Consider the following 19,368-nt stretch of genomic DNA (forward strand, 5'->3'; position numbering starts at 1 on the left):
TCTAGTCTCAGCTAAGCTTTAAATCCTACTCAGTTACTTCCTTCTGATTTACCACATAGAGAAGTTTTTCTAAACCTTTTCCACCTTCCTCAAGCTCCAACTTTACCTCTCTCGTGCTCTGATGACCGTGCTCCTCTATCACAGAAACTATGTGAGGGGCCTCACAGTCCATCCTTTGCACCTCAAAGTGTTGTAACTAGTAGTCCTTTCTTTGCCCCTCAAGACAAACTTCTCCATCTTGACCTATTGTCACTGGTACCTTGCTCCTAAAACACCATCTCTTATACTCCAACGTCTCCCAATTCCCATTACATTAAAAATATTTTATTTTGAAACAGTTCAAACTTACAGAAAAGATACAAGAATAATACAATGAATTCCTATATACTCTTCACCCAGAGACTCAATGCAAGTTATATACTATGTAACTCCTTGAAGTCTGACTTCTGTCCTGACCCTACTAAACTGCTAAATTCACCGATGACCTCCTAGTTTGTCAAATCCAGTGCCTTTTCCCCAACACTTCAGCCTCCCTTACAGTATTCCATACCAGTTGACTACTCAATTTTTTGAAACATTTATTCCCATACTCTCATTACATTACAGTCTACTGGTCCATCTTCCCACCTCTGTGTTCATTCCTTCACATTATTTTGGTGGCCACCCTTTCACCTCCAACTCTTGTTTCTGATTTTAGCCCTTTTCTTTTGTTTTCATGATGGCATCCACTCTTCAATGGTTGACTTTTATGCCAACAATTTCTCAAGTTTTATCACGAGTTTGTCACCCTCCCAGTGTCTCAGTCCTGCATTTTACCTGCATGCTGAACATATTCTCTGAGAGTTAGTACAGGGCATCAAACCAACAACTTCCTTCTCCTGCTCCTTTCAAAGGCAATCAATCACTGGGTCCCCACAGCTCTCCCTAAACATTCAGTCCCTTTATCCTTGCCATTAACTAACTCTCTCCTCATTATGTTGTTTGATATCATTGCTTTCAGCCTTCCTCTATGGACATCTCCCCTCTTACACAGTTAAACTTTCCTTTGGTATGACCTCTGTTCATTCCAGAAACCTTTACCAACTTCTCCTGTTCATAAAGAAAACTCGGACAGCCTGACCAAGCATTGAAGACTGCATAATCTAATCCCACATCATCTGTCTGTCTTTGCCTGCAGATTCCTCTCTCCTAGTTATTTCTACTGTATTGGATATACACACTAACTTTCTCCTCAACCTTAACAGCTCTAAGACCTCGAAAGGACTACCTCCACTCACATGGGATTCTTTTCTCCCTTTCTAAATACAGCTGACTGGATCAGGGGTTAGTATTCAACCTTCAGAGGACCAGGCCAAAGCCTGGGCTCAGTTGTTTAGATTCTCTCTCAGTAATTAGAATTAACAGACACAGAGACAGTAGTCAAGCCATCGGTGGGAGCTGGCACTGAAAGGTTGTGACACAGACAGGGACATGTGCAGACTGAGTGAGCAGGACACCAACAGAGAAAGAGTGAAAGAAGAGTGGTGCAGACACAGAGCATAGGTGGAATAAAGAGGCCCCCGAGAGGTGGAGGATAACACTAAGTTTATGCCCTCCCAGGTCTCATCCCTGTGTCCTTGCATGTCTGTGAGCGTGCCCATTGCAACTTTAGAGTAACTTTCCTAGAGCTCACTCGAGTGGGTTTCTGTTCCTTATAAACAAAAAGCCCGGTCCAGAATATTCAAAGCAACTTGTCGGATGTGTAATGTGTGCGAACCACTCTCCATTTCCAAAACGTGGCCTGTACTTTCCACTCTTGATGCTTTTGTGCATATTCACTTTCCATGGCACAGTTTCCTCCTGCATCTCTGCTTGGCAGAGTTTTTCCTATCCTTCAAGACAAAGTTTTCAAATGTCCTCTCTTCCATAAAGCTTTCCCTGATTCCTCTGAGAAGATGTGACCTCTTCTTTATTTGAATTCCAACAGTACTTGTACCTTTCTTAAATCATAGTTGATCTTGTGTGTTAAACTTATTTTCATACATCTTATCTCGTTCTACAAGACTGTAAGCTTCTTAAAGTCCAAACCAAACCTAGCATGGCAAGAATTTATAAAGTATGTTCTGAGTGAAGCTGGGTATTCTACTCGCTGGACACTTATTTTCCTTTCACATAGAGCATGGCGCTGGTTCCCAAACCTGGCTGATTTCTAGAATTACCAAGAGAACTTTTTATTTTCTTTATTTTTTAAACAAATACAGATATCTGGGCAATAATTCTTGTGATTCTGATTGAGTAGGTCTGGAGTAGGTCATGGAAATCTATGTTTAAAATAGTACCAGGTGGTCTGGATCACTAGTCAGGTCAAGAAGAAGAACAAGGGTTTGGAGCCTGTCTGGTCTAGCTGTGTGACCTGAACACAAGTGTCTGGGACATGGCAGCCATCACAACTGTTTTTAATTCTTCTGGCTTAAGGCTTAAAACTGTGTTGAAATGCAAATCACAATTTAGTTACACCTTTATGTAAGCAGATTCTGGATCAATGGTTCTTAACCTTGGTTGTACCTGAGAATCACCTGGGGACTTAAAAAAAAAACAAAAAACCAATGCTAGGGTCCCAAACCAGACTGATTAAATCAGAATGGGGGTGCAGGGTCAGGGAAGAGGCCTAGTCAATGGTATTTTTTTTGTTCCCCAGGAGATTCTGATGCCTACTGAGAATTGAGAACCACTCTTCTACATCTTTGTATAAAAACAGTTTCAGAAGACAGAAGAAAAGAGAAAAGAAGAAGTAAAGTACTACTAAAAGGGAAAAAAAAAAAAAAGCACACAAAGGAAACATAGGAAACTGAAGATAAACTTGGCCTTGTTACAAATTCTGTGCTGGACAAGCTTTGACCAGGAAGTAAGTTAAATAAATATTCCTCCTCTAACTTAAGGATATACTTCCATAAAATAAAGGTAGCAGACTCAAGATAACAATCTTGACAACAAGATATATAAAAAGAAAAGCCCCTAAGAGAATTCAAGTCTATTTTGAAATTACTAGCAACGTTCTCCCCAGCGAAGATGCAGATGTACACATTTTATGTCAAAACGACTACGTTAGGGGCCTCCTTCTCCTATTACCTTAAACCTAGCTCCTACAACTGCATTTCTATATTTTAAAACCTATTCTCTTACCTTTCTAATGGTCGCAACACATATTGTGGAAAGATTTAATGGGTCTATAGCTTCCAATTTCATTCCTTCCTTGAACCATTCCCCACTCTGGTCTACTTCTTTTACCTAAAGAATTACATGAAAGTACATCTACTGTCACAAGTGTTAACAGTTTAATAATTAAAATAATACCAAGTTGAAGAAGTTTACCAGATGAAAATACCAAGTGTCTTCTCCTACCTACCTAATATTATAACTCAAACTTCCATTAGGGAATAGAGAGAATTCAGGCAAATAGAATTGAAGAATAATTATAATCAACAGTTGTGACACATATGGATTACAAGGTCTTAATCCTTTTAGGTGAACATACGTAATTACGATTTCCATAATATTAGGAAAAAACCCACAACCCTATTTCAAACCTAATTTACAAATGAGAGTTCTTACAAAAACTTCTTACCTTAGCAAATAAATGTGGTGGTGTATCAAAATGTCCATCCTGTTTCTTTGTAATATCTACAAGGAAAAGTTACATACTAATCTGTCAGCATTTGTGGGAAGACCAAAAACCACGTTTCTTTGAAGGTTTCAAACTCACAAGGTATGTATACTCTAAAACATGGCAAAAATACATGCCTTCTACATTTATGGTGAATAATATTCTTTAAAAGTCTTTCTCTCTTTAGAGTACATGTGCTGTTAAATACATTCAGCCAATCAGAATGCTGGAAATTCCCTAGTTAGGGAATTACAACTTTAGAAAGTATGTTTTAATGTGTTTACTATTAAGTCTAACCACATTTAATTTCACTATTTCAACTAAAATTGAATGGAAAGGGAAAGGCTATCTTCAGTTCTTTCAAACAGACTGGATAAAGAAGTGTAAGAAAAACAAATGTAGTTGTGACCAAAAGTGCATTATTTTTTACTTGAGCACAAATGGAAGGAATAAAAACGAACTGTTAGGACATTAATATCCTGGTGTGAAACTTTCCTAATTAAGGTAGAATAAGCAGCCCCGGCAACTAGTTTTGATCTATGCTATTCTGCAGAGAAAAATAACCAAGTAGTACAATTTAGCCTCAATGATATTTTCAACAGGAGTTCTTGTGACAGGTGCTTACCAGATCTTTTGAATCGATGGCCTATGCTTCGAGACCAACCGATATGATGGATTAGTGGGCTGTGCATATGGCACCAGAAGTCATCTGTTCTATCTTCACTCTCTTCATACACTAGTCTTAATCTTCCTCCAATTACACTTTCCACCACTGCCACTCGTGTTCGACACAAATGCCTCTTGTCAACCACTTCTACTCTCATGCAAGGTTTGAAAGGATACTGCATGCTCTCTGAAACCTTGAAACAAAAGCAGAACTGTTGGGAATTCATGACAAAGGTCTACAAATAATTTTAGTATTGTACTATAAAAATACCGAGCGCACTCGATAGTTAACATAGGTCATCTGACTCACTAATTGAAACAATTCCTTAAAAAACTTCGAAGTTATTCCATTTTTTAGAGTTCTCATTTGCCACTTCAGTCCTTTCTAAGATCCTGTCTTTACCTTTTGTGAGAAATCGGGAGGAAGTGTTTTGGCACCAGTAAGTCGTTTCACTAGAAAAGCTTTCCAGTTTGTATACTTATGCTGAATAGCTAAAACAAAAGAAATAACCAGTTACACTTTAGCAAAGAACAGAATTGCTTCATAAACTGTTAAAATAAAAAAAGTAACAAATTTCCCTGCGATTAAAGTTCTCAAGAAGAGTAACAAAAATAGGGAAAATAAGCATGTCTTACTAGCAAGTAAGTTACTTGAAACCAAAAAAACATTATTTTAATTTCTATGTCACTTTAACGTTACTAAGTGTAAAACTGCATTAAAGTGCAAATACTCTATAGTAGGGGTAAAGAAGCTACTCACTTCTGGGAGGGACAAGAGGTTTTCCACTGGCTGCACACCAACCAACTGGATGGATATCAGAACCACATATATTGCACCAGAAGTCCAGACCAGAGTCATTTTCAAATCCTTCATATCTTAAAAGGGCATTGTAGCCTGAAACCAACAAAGCAATTGCCGCATAATAAGAAAACCACATGAAATAAAACAGGATATAGTTGCTGGTAGTGGTTGTCAAATGTCAGTGAGCATCTGAAACAGATTCACGTGCAGGGCTTGTGAACAGACACATAGCTGGGCCTCACACCCCAGAGATCCAGATTCAGTAGATCTTGGGTGAGCCTGAGAATCTGCATTTATAACACGTTCCTAGAGGCTGCTGTCACTAATGGTATAGATGAAGCTTTGAGAACTATCTGAACAATGTCATTAGTTTAACTGTTTTCAGAGCACGGCCTACTCCTCTGAATATATTTCAACTTGACCCATAGTTTCTTAAATTCTACAAAAGAAATTCTCAGTGAAAAGAGCGGTGGGAAAGTTCTATTAGAATGTGTAGTTTTGGAAATAAAGAAGACTGTGGTAAGTTAGTATAACCTTGTTAAGTCACAGAAATCCAGTTAAAGTACATTTCAAAGAAACTGCTTTATCCAAGTGATCAGGTGACCAAATTATTATTGGATAATTTGGATGTGGCTCCTTTAGGAGCCTAAACTTTTCTGTCTTGTTTATTTGGAAATAAGATTTGAAAATGCGAGGTCAAAAAGTTCCGTAAACACAAATAAAATATGTGAAATCACTTAAAATCTATATGTACTAAACAAATTGGAAGAATTATTTCCTGAAAAGAACAAATAGTATATGATATATAGTTTATAATTTAATAAACCTTGTATTGATAATAGATTAAGGTTTAATTTAAGGCCTTTAGTGGAATAAAAAAGGCCCAATAAACTTGTATTTCAGCCTGGGAGCTAAGTTCAGTCAGCATTTTCATGTGTTAATATTTATGATGAAAATTTATAGCATTAAACTTTTAGTTTTAAAATTCTATAATTCACAGAACAACTCATGACTTTGCTAACTGTTGCTGATTCTGGGTTCAGGATCAATATCAGGCTCACTTCTAACATGTCATTAAAGGGGCTTAAAATGAGATATAAGTTGCAATTAGATAAAACAGAAATGTAAAACCAGATGGAAGATAGAAATAATTCTTGGATATTAAATACATTGATCTTTAGAGCCAGTTAAATGCAACTGATTTAAACATCAAGCAAAAAATATATACTGCTGTTTTCAATTAAGGTGTAGAGCATAATACAAGCATTTAGAGAATGCTTATATAGCTGGGGAAATGTTTCAAGGAAAAGGTGAGAACTGAACTGGGTTAAATACGGTAAGTGAGAGTGTGAGAGTGAGTAAAGGCATGGAGGTGACACAGAACATGCTGTATGAGAGAGGAGGAAAACTAATCTCACAAGAACAGATCATTTATGTTGGGGGACAATAAAAAATCTTGTCAGTGGTGTATGGTGAAACTCATCAATAGCTGTAAATGCTGACCATCCTGATCCTTTAGGACAAAGAAGCCATTAAAGACAGAAAGATGGAATTGAGATCATTTTTAGGTAAATTAAGTCTATCAGCAGTACATAGGGAGCAATACGCAGGGTGTATGGGGGAGAATGGCTGGAGATAAGCCCAGAAAGAGTAGGAGGAGTAAGATACCTCTACCAGTAATCTCAGGACAACTTTTATCATCTGAGCGGCTGCTCCCCCTCTGAAGCACTAGTGTCCTACTGCACCACTCACTAAGCACCTTGTGTTAAAACGTATTCAATATTTAGCAGATGTGAGCTCGCTGAAAAAAATCTTATACATCTGCATGTCAACTGCCCACGGTGTCTAACACAGCAGACACCTAATGCATTTACTTCATGAGCAACAATGTAATAAGGGCTGGGGTACTTGGAAGAGGTGGGAATGAAGAAAAAGGTAGTACCCAAAATAGATGAAATTTTCACCACTAGTTTACTTCTCATATTATGGACCATATCACTATTTTTTAGTACTTCGATTTTTTTGTTACTTTCCAAAGCATCTCCCTCTATCAGGGGCTGGTAAACTATATATGGCCCACAGATCTGGCCTACTGCCTGATGTTTTTTAGTTTGCCATCTAAGAATGGTTTTTACATTTTTAAATAGCTGAAAAAAAAATCAGAGGTAAAATAATATTTTATGACACGTAACAATAAATAAAGTTTTACTGGAACACAGTCATGCCTATTCATTTACGTACTGCTTCGGCTGCCTCTATGCTATGATGGTAGAGTTAAATGGTTGTGACAGAGACTGCATTGCTCACAAAGCTGAAAATATTTACTGTCTGGTCTTTTACAGAAAAAATTTGCTAACCTCTGCCCTACATCACACTTATCTGGCAATACTTGAAAATTTACAAATATGCTTTCTCATAAGTTACAAATATAACTGACATTTTTAAAGTAAATTATTACACATGCTTTTCACCTGCTAATTTTACAATCCCAGCAATCCAGAAGACTTTGGTAGGTAGGCTGCAGTCTGTATTGGGAACTTCTACTCTCACATTTTCTGAGATATCACCCCAGCAGGTCCCCATAGGTGCCTGTCATATAAAAATTATTAAATTATCATCTTATTAAATAAAGCCTAAAACACATCATTCAAAATTAAGCACTACTATCAATCATGGAAACATTAAACTAAAAATACCGTTTAATTCATTCATTTTTCTCTAAAAATATAATTGGTATTCCCTGTGTCACAGAATTCTATTTGGAAAAAGCTGATGTCAGGGACAAGCTCAAGATGAAGCGAATTCACATATATAAGAATAGATCCATGTCGAGTTCAAAATTCAAAACTGCCCTAAAACAAGACTTGAGCAGCAATTTTTGCAAAATCCAAATTACAAACTTGACAGTAGGTTTCAAAGGAAAAAGCTGATTTAAGAAATTCATTATTTTTAATATGAACTGAATGAATGTACTTTACCTTAACCTCTAATTTTAAAAGATCTGGTCAAAGAGCAGAAAGAAAGATAATTCCAATCAGCAACGTGGTTTCAGAAACATAAGAGAAACAAAACTTAGTTATCTATATTTTCAACTTCAGTTAAATTCATAGAATAGAAATATAGTCTGTTACAACTGACCTGTGGCAAAAGCACCAGATAAACGTTATTAAAAAGGTGGAGTGGAAGAGTTTTTGGAGAATCGTACCATGGTAAATTGTTAAATAATTTATTATTTCAAAATTTCTCATGCAGGAATTAACATAAACAAAGAGAAAACTTTCAGTGTTAGATCTGGTAATCAATGGCCTCCACGCAAATGGTTAAGATGGGGACTCAGAAAACCTATTAAACGAATACCATGAAGGGATTTTCCAAAATCTAATATGTTTCCAAATTACAATTTCCATTATATTTTAATCCTTAAATTTGAGGCAGTTTACAATTATTTGGAATTTAGCAATGGTTAACTAAACCAAATAAATGAATATAGGAATTTAAATGCTGATAATACCAAACAGTTTCTGCGGTCCTTGATAATCAGCTCCTCGTTAAATACAATTTAGAACCTTGATCACAGAAAAAAGGATTAGGTAAGGTTATAAAAGACCTGATAATATGAACAAATCAGGAAAAGACAAAATAGCTTCAAAGCTCAAAGATGACTAAACAAAGATATCCAAGAGTCACACAAACTAGTCCATCTGAACACTGGGCAAATGTCTTCCATGCAAGGCTGCTCACACTTGGGTGGATGCTAACCCAACAGGATTAGCTTAAAACAGTACTCAACCCTCATGCTCTCGATAGTTTAAGGAATTTCTGAAGGAGAGGAAGAAAATGTCAAACAACACTGAACTAGGATAAGTCTAGAAACCAAACACAGAATCAACTTATGGCTATTTTTTAAAGTAGCAAGCAACGAATATACTTCAATCACTTGGAGACAGTGGCCTATCTCAACTATTTGTAATTCTGGAAGGATACACATAACTATCTTCCCGAGCTGTGCAAAAAAATAATACATCTATTATGACTACCTCTTTCTGCTTTTTTTAAATTGAAAGAATGGACTCTTCAGGTTCTGCTATCTCCCCCTATATCATTCTAGACTGTAGGGCCATCCCTATTGCCAGCAGATATGATTAGAAAAGGAGAGGCTGGAAAGAAGATAGGTAACAGATTAAGCTACCATATATTAACACAAAGACCATGTGTTAATTTCTGTGAGGATGAACCAATTAGAGCAGACAGATGCGGTGAAATGTATGCATTAAATTAAGGTAGGCTATCCATTCCTCTTTGTTTGGCTGCCAAAGCTTGTGGAATGGGCTTTATTTTTCACTGAGAAGGAAGAAGCATGGTTATGCTGACAAGTTGTGTGTTAGGTGGGCACACTGTTAAATGAATTTGGCATACAGGACTGGCTCCCTTTTGAGCTAGATGTGACAATGTCATACTGACTTTTTTTTTTAAGTCTTAACCATTGTTTGGAGAAAATAACTTCCGGTCACATTTTACTAAAGAGAATGTGTCAATATGCTCACTTAGAAAATAAAGTTAATGCTCACTTTAGTGGGGGATGTTATGTTTTGCTCCCTACAGTCTGGATTGGTATAGGAGAAAGTAGCAGAAAGTGACATTTGTTCTTGCCTGTAAGGTTGTGGTTCTGCTAGGCCCTCTTAAACCAATCCATATGGTTCACTCTAAGAAAAAAAATGAAGAAACAAAAACAAAAACGAGCACCACAGTCATTGCATAGTATGTGCTCAATGTGTTGAAATAATAAAGTCATTTCATAGATATATCTGCCCTTTTGTTTAAAATGAATACTCTTAAGTGTGGAAGACTAAATGACCCAGGGCTTGAGAGCCATCTTCATCCAAGTCATCTGTCTTCTCTTGCTGGCAGGAGGGATACCTCTGAAAGTCTGGATTGGCATAGCATGAACTAGCAGAACCATAATTTACAGGTAACAACAAATTTACCTTCCAGACTCAGGACGAGAGGTCCACCTCAGGTTCCTCCCAAACCAAGAAGATCTGCTTCACCACTTCCTGCTCCAGGGCCACTCGTGAGGGCTATCTGGGAGCGACTCTCCTTCCCTGCAAGGTACGCTGTCATCAGGTCCTGCAGGACATGGCCAGATCCAAATGTTGAGGGCTCCCCAACACAAATGTATGATAACCTCCACCTGACTGTCTATCTGTAAGAAAGTAATTGGGTGGGATTCTTACTTTTCTGTGCTTTAAGAATATTCCCAGATAGTCCAACAGCTCAGATGGCTAGTATTTAGACTCTCAGAGGGCTGACACACTGTACATGTGATGCTTTATGGGAGAAATACAGATTTCCCTCCACAGAGCTGACAACCTACAGCTTTTGATAATCACAACCTCCGGCAGTGACAAAGAATTTAAGTGGGCAGAAGTTAGCCTTCAGGTTGCACATAGGTAACTATTATTGATCCTAATAATGATATGGCAAATATACAAAAAGCCACCATTAAAATACTTCAACGAATAGGCATTATGATGACTAAAATGAACCTAGTAGAGAAAGACAGACTATTATTTGGCCAAAAAGGGGAGAAAACATTATAGGAAATTAACGAGAAAGAAAGTAGAACTCCTAAGTATTATTTGCTAGAACTGATAGGAAGTAGAAACAGAAAAAATAATCGACCCCTCTTTCCCCAGAAAGTCCACTCACCTTTTGATTTGATAACACAATCTATTGGGTTGGCCAAAAAGTTCGTTCAGTTTTTCCGTAAGATGGCTCTAGTAGCCCTTAGTTGTCTTTAACTTCATTTGAAACAATTTTGTTAGACTGTATTGTGACAGCTGTCATATCAGTGTGCACTTAAAAAAAAAAACTTATCAAAACTGGTGAATTTTTGTGTAGCCATTTTAATATTGAAGATGGAAGGAAAAAAGCAAAATTTTCAGCGTTATCATGCTTTATTATTTCAAGAAAGGTAAAAACGCAACTAAAACGCAGAAAAAGATTTGTGCAGTGTATGGAGGAGGTGCTGTGACTGATGGAACGTGTCAGTGGTTTGCGAAGTTTTGTGCTGGAGATTTCTTGCTGGATGATGCTCCACGGTCAGGTAGACCAGTTGAAGTTGACAGCGATCAAACTGAGACATTAATTGAGAACAATCAACACTATACCACGCGGGAGATAGCCAACATACTCAAAATATCCAAATCAAGCACTGAAAATCATTTGCACCAGCTTGGTTATGTTAATCGCTTTGGTGTTTGGGTTCCACGTAAGTTAAGTGAAAAAAAGCTTCTTAACCGTATTTCTGCATGGGATTCTCTACTGAAATGTAGTGAAAACGTTCCATTTTTAAAACAAATTGTGATGGGTGATGAAAAGTGGACACTGTACAATAATGTGGAATGGAAGAGATCATGGGGCAAGCGAAATGAACCACCACCAACCACATCAAAGGCTGGTCTTCAACCAAAGAAGGTGATGCCGTGTACATGGTGGGAACGGAAGGGAGTCCTCTATTATGAGCTCCTTCCGGAAAGCCAAAAGATTAATTCCAACAAGGACTGCTCCCAATTAGACCAACTGGAAGCAGCACTTTGCATCGGCAAAGCATCCGGAATTAGTCAACAGAAAATGCATAACCTTCCATCAGGATAATACAAGACCACGTGTTTCTTTGATGACCAGGCAAAAACTGTTACAGCTTGGCTGGGAAGTTCTGATTCATCCGCCGTATTCACCAGACACTGCACCTTTGGATTTCTACTTACTTCGGTCTTTACAAAATTCTCTTAATGGAAATAATTTCAATTCCCTGGAAGACTAAAAGGTACCTGGAACAGTTCTTTGCTCAAAAAGATAAAGCTTTGGGAAGATGGAATTATGAAGCTGCCTGAAAAAATGGCAGAAGGTAGTGGAACAAAAGAGTGAATATGTTGTTCAATAAAGTTCTTGGTGAAAATGAAAAATGTGTGTTCTTATTTTTACTTAAAAACCGAAGGAACTTTTTGGCCATCCCAATACGTTTTGGGGTGGTGGTAGCAGGGGGATAGGGAGTACAAGGAAAGCTCAAGAGTAAAATGGGATGTCTGGGGTGAAAGTAAGATTAAGAATGAGGGAATGCTAGTGTATGTAAAAAGAGACAGGAAGCAGTGGTTACTAATTTGAAAGGCATAAACAGCCCATAATTTAAAAAAAACATATCAAATGAAAATAATCTAGATTATTCAGGCCTTCCTTAAAACAGGTGAGTTTTATTATATGAGTCCACTGCTTTCCTGCAGAGAATCTATTTTGTGGCAACACTCATAATAGCTAAACTGGATGGAGTACTAACAAGTACCAGAAACTAATTTAAGTCTTATTTCCATTAGAAAGAAGTTTTGCAATCTAGGATTGACATACTGAAGATTCTAACTTTAGTTAAAATGGATGTGAAATCACATTTATTTTCAATTTTCAATGGAGTTACGTATGCATGGTTCAGGCTAGGAAAAAAAACAAAGAATAATTTTATTTGAAAGAGATTATTTTAGTAATAAATACAGACCTGAGAAATAAATCATGAGTTTTACTATAAGCTACTGTTACCGCACATACACAAACAAAAAGGTTTCTGTTTTTGTCCTTAAAATCCAAAAATATACTTGTAATATGTGTTGCAAAGAAATATGGATAACCTTATCCCCTTCAAAATAGCTGGCATACAGGTCTGGTACCAAAGAGAGGATTAGAAAACATCATGTAGGGCTTCCCTGGTGGCGCAGTGGTTGAGGGTCCACCTGCCGATACAGGGGACACGGGTTCGTGCCCTGGTCCGGGAGGATCCCACATACCGCGGAGCGGCTGGGCCCGTGGGCCATGGCCGCTGAGCCTGCGCGTCTGGAGCCTGTGCTCCGCAACGGGAGAGACCACAACAGTGAGAGGCCCGCGTACCGCAAAAAAAACCCAAACAAACCAGAAAACATCATGTAAGCAATACAAGGTGATATCTGTGGAGAAAGGATGAAACAGTATAGTAAACGCAGCTTTAAAGTTATGGCACGCACGTGTGCAAAGGACCTTTTTAAAAAATACCTAACTACAACTATTTTCAAGGGAGAAGAAAGTAGGATGATTACATTTCTGGTTTGGCAATGACAGTATCAACAAGACACCAGAGTATACAGTCCAGGTACCAAACAAAAGAAATCTGAAGTCTGTAAATACATAACTAAAGGAATATGATTTTAGCTTTTTATGATTCACGTACATTTGATATTAGCACATTTTGGCCTGTGCTGTAATGCTTAGGAAAGACATATTCTACTTGATTTTTTTTTCTGGCCACGCCATGTGGCTTGTGGGATCTCAGTTCTCTGACCAGGGATTGAACCCGGGCCAAGGCAGTGAAAGCCCGGAATTCTAATCACTAGGCCACCATGGAACTCTCTGTACTTGATTTTATAAGGCAAATAATGGGGAACAGAAGTGCTTCTATTTAAAAGACTATAATATTAAAAAAATTAAGAATGCTTTAAAGCTAAATGTTCTGCATACACAGAACAACTCTCTTGGGTTCAAACATAAATTGTCAATAGGAGAAAATAGTCTGTGAATTTCATTAATGTAGAGTACCTAACTGGCATGTGATACTGCAGTAGTATTTTGGAGATTGTTCCACAGTTAGTAAAGATAAGGCTAAAAGGTGCTTTTAGAAGCTGTGAAATAAAAAAATGTATGTATTAGTCTCTGGCCCTGCTCCTGGCACAGAGGTCTTAACAGCCTTCGTAATTATCTAAGTGATAAGAGTACTAGAGGTATCTTTTATTTTAATATTTGATCTTTGACCCTAATTCCAAGACACAGACCTCCTAAATCCTTTGGAATTTCTTGGGTGATAACAGTGTCTTTTGTTCTAATGAGGCAACTCTTTGTGGGCCCCTAGATAGCTTCAGGATGGGAGCTGGTCACCACATAGATCAAACTATGATTAGAAGCTTGGAACTTTCAGCCCCATCACCCATCCTCCAGGAAAGGGAGAGGGGTTAGAGACTGAGTTAATGACCTATTATGCCTATGTGATGAAGCCTCCATAAAAATCCCAATACACAGGATTTGGAGAGCTTCTGGGTTGGTGGATAAGTAAAGGTGCTAGGAGAGTGGTGCACCTTGGAGGGTATGGAAATTATGCCCCTTCTCATATACCTTGCCCTACACATCTCTTCATCTGACTGTTCATCTCTTTTATTATATCCTTAATAATGAAACAGTAAACCTAAGTGTTTCCCTGAATTCTGTGAGCCATTCTAGCAAATTATCAAACCCAAGGAAGGAGCATGGGAACTCTGATTTACAGCTATCTGTCAGAAGTAGAGGTGACAATGTGGGATTTGCAACTGGTGTCTGAAGTAGGGGCAGTCTTGTGGGACTGAGTCCGTAAGCGTGGGATCTGATGGTAACTCCCGACAGACAGTGTCAGAATTGAACTAAACTGTAGGACACCCAAGCTGGTGTCAGAGAAATGCTTGATATGCGGAAACCCACACATCTGGTATCAGCAGCACTGTGTGGTCGAGTTGTGTAAGTAAAGGGGGAGCACAGGAGGGTTTTCCTATAGGGGCCTAATTCAAAACTATGTTAACACCCGAACAAATAAGAAAAACTGCGTGAGAAAAAGCAGGTTAAAGCCCAAAGTTGAAAATTTCAATCCAGCTACTGAAAAATGTAGCAAGAGTTTCTTCATTTATAATAAGAGATGGAGTAGATGAGCTAGATGATTTTTAAGATAACTTACAGCTTTGTGACCATATGATTTAGGATTAATTAAAAATGATACTACCTAACACCTGAAACCAACACAAGATTGTAAATAAACTATACTCCAATAAAAATTTCTTTTAAAATGGTATTAACCTAATTCAGTGGTTTCCAACCTCAGAGATTGTCAAAGAAGGGAAAGCCAAGGGTCAGGGGCCAAGGCTCTAGCCATACCACCCTACTCTTGCCAGACCAATCAGTATAACTTCCCCTATGCTAGCTATGTTTATTAGGGAAAGCGGGAATCGTAATGCTGTAAAAAAAAAAAAAAGTCTGAAAACTACCACCTAGATGAAATGAAAGTTGCATCAGATATACAGCAATCATAATATACAGGTTTCTAAGTAGATATACTTAATGACAACTGGGCTCCATTTACACTGATAATTATAAAAAATGTCAAACACTGTTGTAATTGAGTGATTAAGTATAAACCATTATGCACAATTACAGCAATATTCAAAGAGAATATTGTCCTATGATATACTTTGCAGAAACTTCCCAGAAATTTAAAGACAGACCGTGGAAAAGAGGAATTCTACTGAAATTCTATGGTTTAAGAACTAATCACTATCATTTTTAAGTGCTGGAAAATATATTTACCTGGGGTCCCTACTGCAGAAGAGGCTGAGTTACCTTAAAGAAGCAAGGCAGTCAAAGCTGTGACACCAGCCCCACCCCCAAATCCTGGTTCAACCAGAACAGCTCTGTTTCCGTGTACACATTAAATTTTTTTTTGTTTTGTTTTCTTTGGCGGTGCCAGTGCCTTGCAAGCCGCGTGATCTAAGTTCCCCGACCAGGGATGGAACCTGGGTCCCAGCAGTGAAAGCGCCGAGTTCTAACCACTGGACTGCCAGGGAATTCCCACAGATAGAATGTGTTAAAAACTTATGCTTGAAAAAAGAATCCCCTAGGCTTCCCTGGTGGCGCAGTGGTTGAGAGTCCGCCTGTCGATGCAGGGGACACGGGTTCGTGCCCTGGTTCGGGAAGATCCCACATGCCGCGGAGTGGCTGGGCCCGTGAGCCATGGCCGCTGAGCCTGCGCGTCCGGAGCCTGTGCTCCGCAACGGGAGAGGCCACAACAGTGAGAGGCCCGCGTACCGGAAAAAAAAAAAAAAAAAAAAAAAGAATCCCCTAGGAGCAGGGAAAGGCTCCCAACCTGCGCTCAAGTTGGAGACAACGCAGGTGTAGAGTGTGGAGGAAGAGGCCCCACAGATGAACCAGTGTTAGAGCAGGCATCAAGTGTTAGAAGATTAGAAGACTGATGATTCAAGGCAGGACCTTGTGCTTGCAGCTGCTCCTGGCAATAGGTTTTCTAAAGCTAAAGCCAGTAATTCTCCTTGGAGACCCCAAAAACTATCTAAGGGGGAGAACCATGAAGAGTCAACTCTAAAGGACAAAAATCAAGTACAGCACAAAGTCTGACCTCCTAAACCAAATGACTTCAAATAAAAATGCTGGTTAAGGCAACAAAGCAAACTCATTTTGTACTAAAGTATATTAAGACATTAGCAGTATAAAATGTTTCCTATTTGGTAAGGAGAAGGCAGTAAAGGAAGATGAGTGGAGCAGGAAGGCACTGGGTGACAGATACCTTGCTTCTGAACGAGAAACAGGAGGTCCCACAGTATCATTATTAATCATACAGCTAAGGCTAGCTGCTCTATTCTATGTGATAGAACACTTTAATCTTAAAAAAGCAAAGTCAAAAAAAATCTGTTTCATTATAATAGAGATTTTCTTGCAAAGAACTTTAACATAGTATTACTATTCAAAGATACGGACATGAAATAAAATATTATACTTTTGGGACTTTGAAATGCTATTTTTAAAAATATGCTGACTACTTATATAAAATAGCTGAACATGGCTTATGATATTAAAACCTAAAAAAACAAAATATTAAAATAAAGATAGGAAAAGAGATAAAGGATACTCAGAAGGAGACAACAGACAAATGTCCCAGGAATCTGGGATGAAAGAGTTATTATAACTGAGAATTTAATCTAATTCTTATCTTCTTAGTACCAAAAAGAACTATCTCAAGAGAGGAGAGTTAAAGGCTTGCTTTGTAATTCTCATGAAAGCTGCTGTTGCCATGTATTTAATGTATCTCATAAATGTGACACTACTATCAACACTACAGTAAAATATATCAGCTACTGTATACTAAGGTAAAGTATCTAAGATTCCACTTAGGCTGATTCAGATGGTCAGCATGCCACCGACTAAGGGCTTAACACCTGGACTTTTAAGAAAGAAAACTTAGCAAATGAATGAATTTGGCTTTAAGTCATATTTCTGCCACTGAATTAATATGTTTGGCCTTGATCAACATCCTTTATTGGACACGAATGAATTAAAATTCATTTGGATTTCCACAGCAAGAACTCAAGCTCAGTTTTGTTCACATGCTATTATTTAACAATTTGTGTACAAGTGTACACAAAACTTCATTCATTAACTTTCTAAATTCTCTTTCCTTCTTATGCATGGTCAGTAGCAGATAGAAGCTTTAAATATAAATTAAGCTTAGAGTAAGGTTAAAAAAAGTATTGAAGAGAATTAATCAGATAACTGAATCAAAAGGAATGAAATCAAAAGGAAAGAATTTATCATTAGATACATTTTAAACATAACTCTCAATTACTTCAGATGTTCTGTGACACTACTTGTTAAAAAGAACATCTTCCGACAGATCATTTCAGCCCACGATACTGTATTACTAATAGTTCCTTCTTTGTTTTTGTGATTTTACATTTGAGACAAAACAAAACTAGAAGATCCTTCCTTTTCTCAATTATTAGGTCAAATCACAAAAATTTAGGTAACATATACAATGCATGGTTTCTATGAGGTTGAACCATATGACTTTGCCAATATACAACTATTTTTGATGCACAAAACCAGCAATTTTATATGGTTCAACTTAATACGAAAATTGGATGAGACTAGTGGCTTTCCCCGTTTGAAACAATTTCAACTTGCAATGTCTTTATAGGAACCTTTTACTTATAAAACTTAGAGAAGTTATGTAACTATTCATAGTACAATAATTAATAAAAAAAGAAACATTTCCATTACAACGTATAAAATAAAGACCTTCTAAGGATAAGATGATTAAATGCCATTGTGCCTTCAGATTTAAACAATGACTAAGCATTTCAACATAAACTGAGAAATTCCATACTCACATGTTTAAAGCAGGTAACTGGAGCTGCTATAAAGCTATTGCTACTGATGTAGTTACCCCAGCTGAAACCTTCCATGGAGACTGCTACTGAAATAAAATAAATTTAGATATATTACAGTTCTCAAATTTGTAAGAAGGCTATTATTTTAAAATGTGAAATGACATAAATTTATCACCTCTAAAGAAAGTTTCTTCTATAAAGACAAAACTTCTCTAAATAAACATGAACTTTAGCATATATCATATTTGCAAACAAATGGCAGTTTAACTCTTCTATATACAACATATGCTCCTTGGGAAGTGAGGCAAGGGCTCTCCAGTTATAAGAAACAAAGAACAGCAGAGAGCAGATACCTTCAGGATAACAAATGCTGTTCTGACTGCTCTTGTGTTTTATTCCCACGCAGCTATTACCGTGCACTTCAATGAGATTTCTATCCAGTATCCACCACCTAATAGCACCGTAACTTGCAAACACTATTCTATTCTAGAATAATTTACTGAAACCAAAACCACTACCAGGAAGCCCAGTGTCATAATGTGCAAATACAGTACACAAATAGCTTAGTTAACAGAATCCAAAATTAAAATGTTATTAATTAAAACTAGATGAATCAGTACCAAATATTTCACCTCCACTACATTCACCCATATTACCTGATTTAGTCTTTGCTTGATTTTGCAAGGTAGCTTGATATTGAGCATATGCAGCTAGTTTAGCAACTAAAGGTTGTTTCTGAAGAACTTTTGCTTTCTTTGTTGGAGGCTTACCCTAAAACAAGAAGAGTTAAGTAAATAGGATTCTTTCTCATCCTCCCACCCCCAAATCTGAAAACTAACTTGATTGCATACTACTCATTCTGCTTAAGTAAACATCGAGGGTTTAGAAAATTATTAAAGCAGAGGAAACATACAAGGAATTTTAACATGAGAAATGTTTTCTGGAGTTCTGCTACAATGTAGATACGTAATATGGGTAGCAGAGCTGGCACAGACTAAAATAGCAATATGCAAATTAATATGTTAATAAAAAATTATATCCCATAAGATGTTAAAATATAGGCTGTGGTGGATAATTCATTCCTTCTTGTACTAGATAAAACCAGTGGTTATTCACTCATGCAGGTTGCCAAGCATTGCTATTCATATAAGAAAAGATAATTTAATGTTTAAAGAGCAAGTGACTGAGGTTTATACCTTTAGCGCTAACGCAAAAGATCAATGACAAAATGATCATGGGCCAAATTCAGTGTGACAAACTGCCAT

General features: G+C 37.5%; 1 protein-coding gene across 1 annotated transcript in view; it reads right to left on the reverse strand.

Annotated features, from left to right (window-relative positions):
- The window catches only part of MBTD1 (mbt domain containing 1), a 66,087-nt gene that overhangs the window by 13,116 nt on the left and 33,603 nt on the right, over window positions 1-19,368 (reverse strand). The window contains exons 6-13 of the mRNA XM_065896924.1: window positions 18,760-18,874; window positions 18,104-18,186; window positions 7,583-7,700; window positions 5,070-5,204; window positions 4,713-4,801; window positions 4,269-4,503; window positions 3,605-3,660; window positions 3,163-3,267 (exon numbers count right to left, since the gene is read on the reverse strand). Coding sequence (XP_065752996.1) covers window positions 3,163-3,267; window positions 3,605-3,660; window positions 4,269-4,503; window positions 4,713-4,801; window positions 5,070-5,204; window positions 7,583-7,700; window positions 18,104-18,186; window positions 18,760-18,874 — 936 coding nt within the window. The remainder of the gene's footprint in view (window positions 1-3,162; window positions 3,268-3,604; window positions 3,661-4,268; window positions 4,504-4,712; window positions 4,802-5,069; window positions 5,205-7,582; window positions 7,701-18,103; window positions 18,187-18,759; window positions 18,875-19,368) is intronic.

The sequence above is a fragment of the Phocoena phocoena genome, chromosome 19 (assembly GCF_963924675.1).
Source record: "Phocoena phocoena chromosome 19, mPhoPho1.1, whole genome shotgun sequence".
NCBI lineage: Eukaryota > Metazoa > Chordata > Mammalia > Artiodactyla > Phocoenidae > Phocoena > Phocoena phocoena.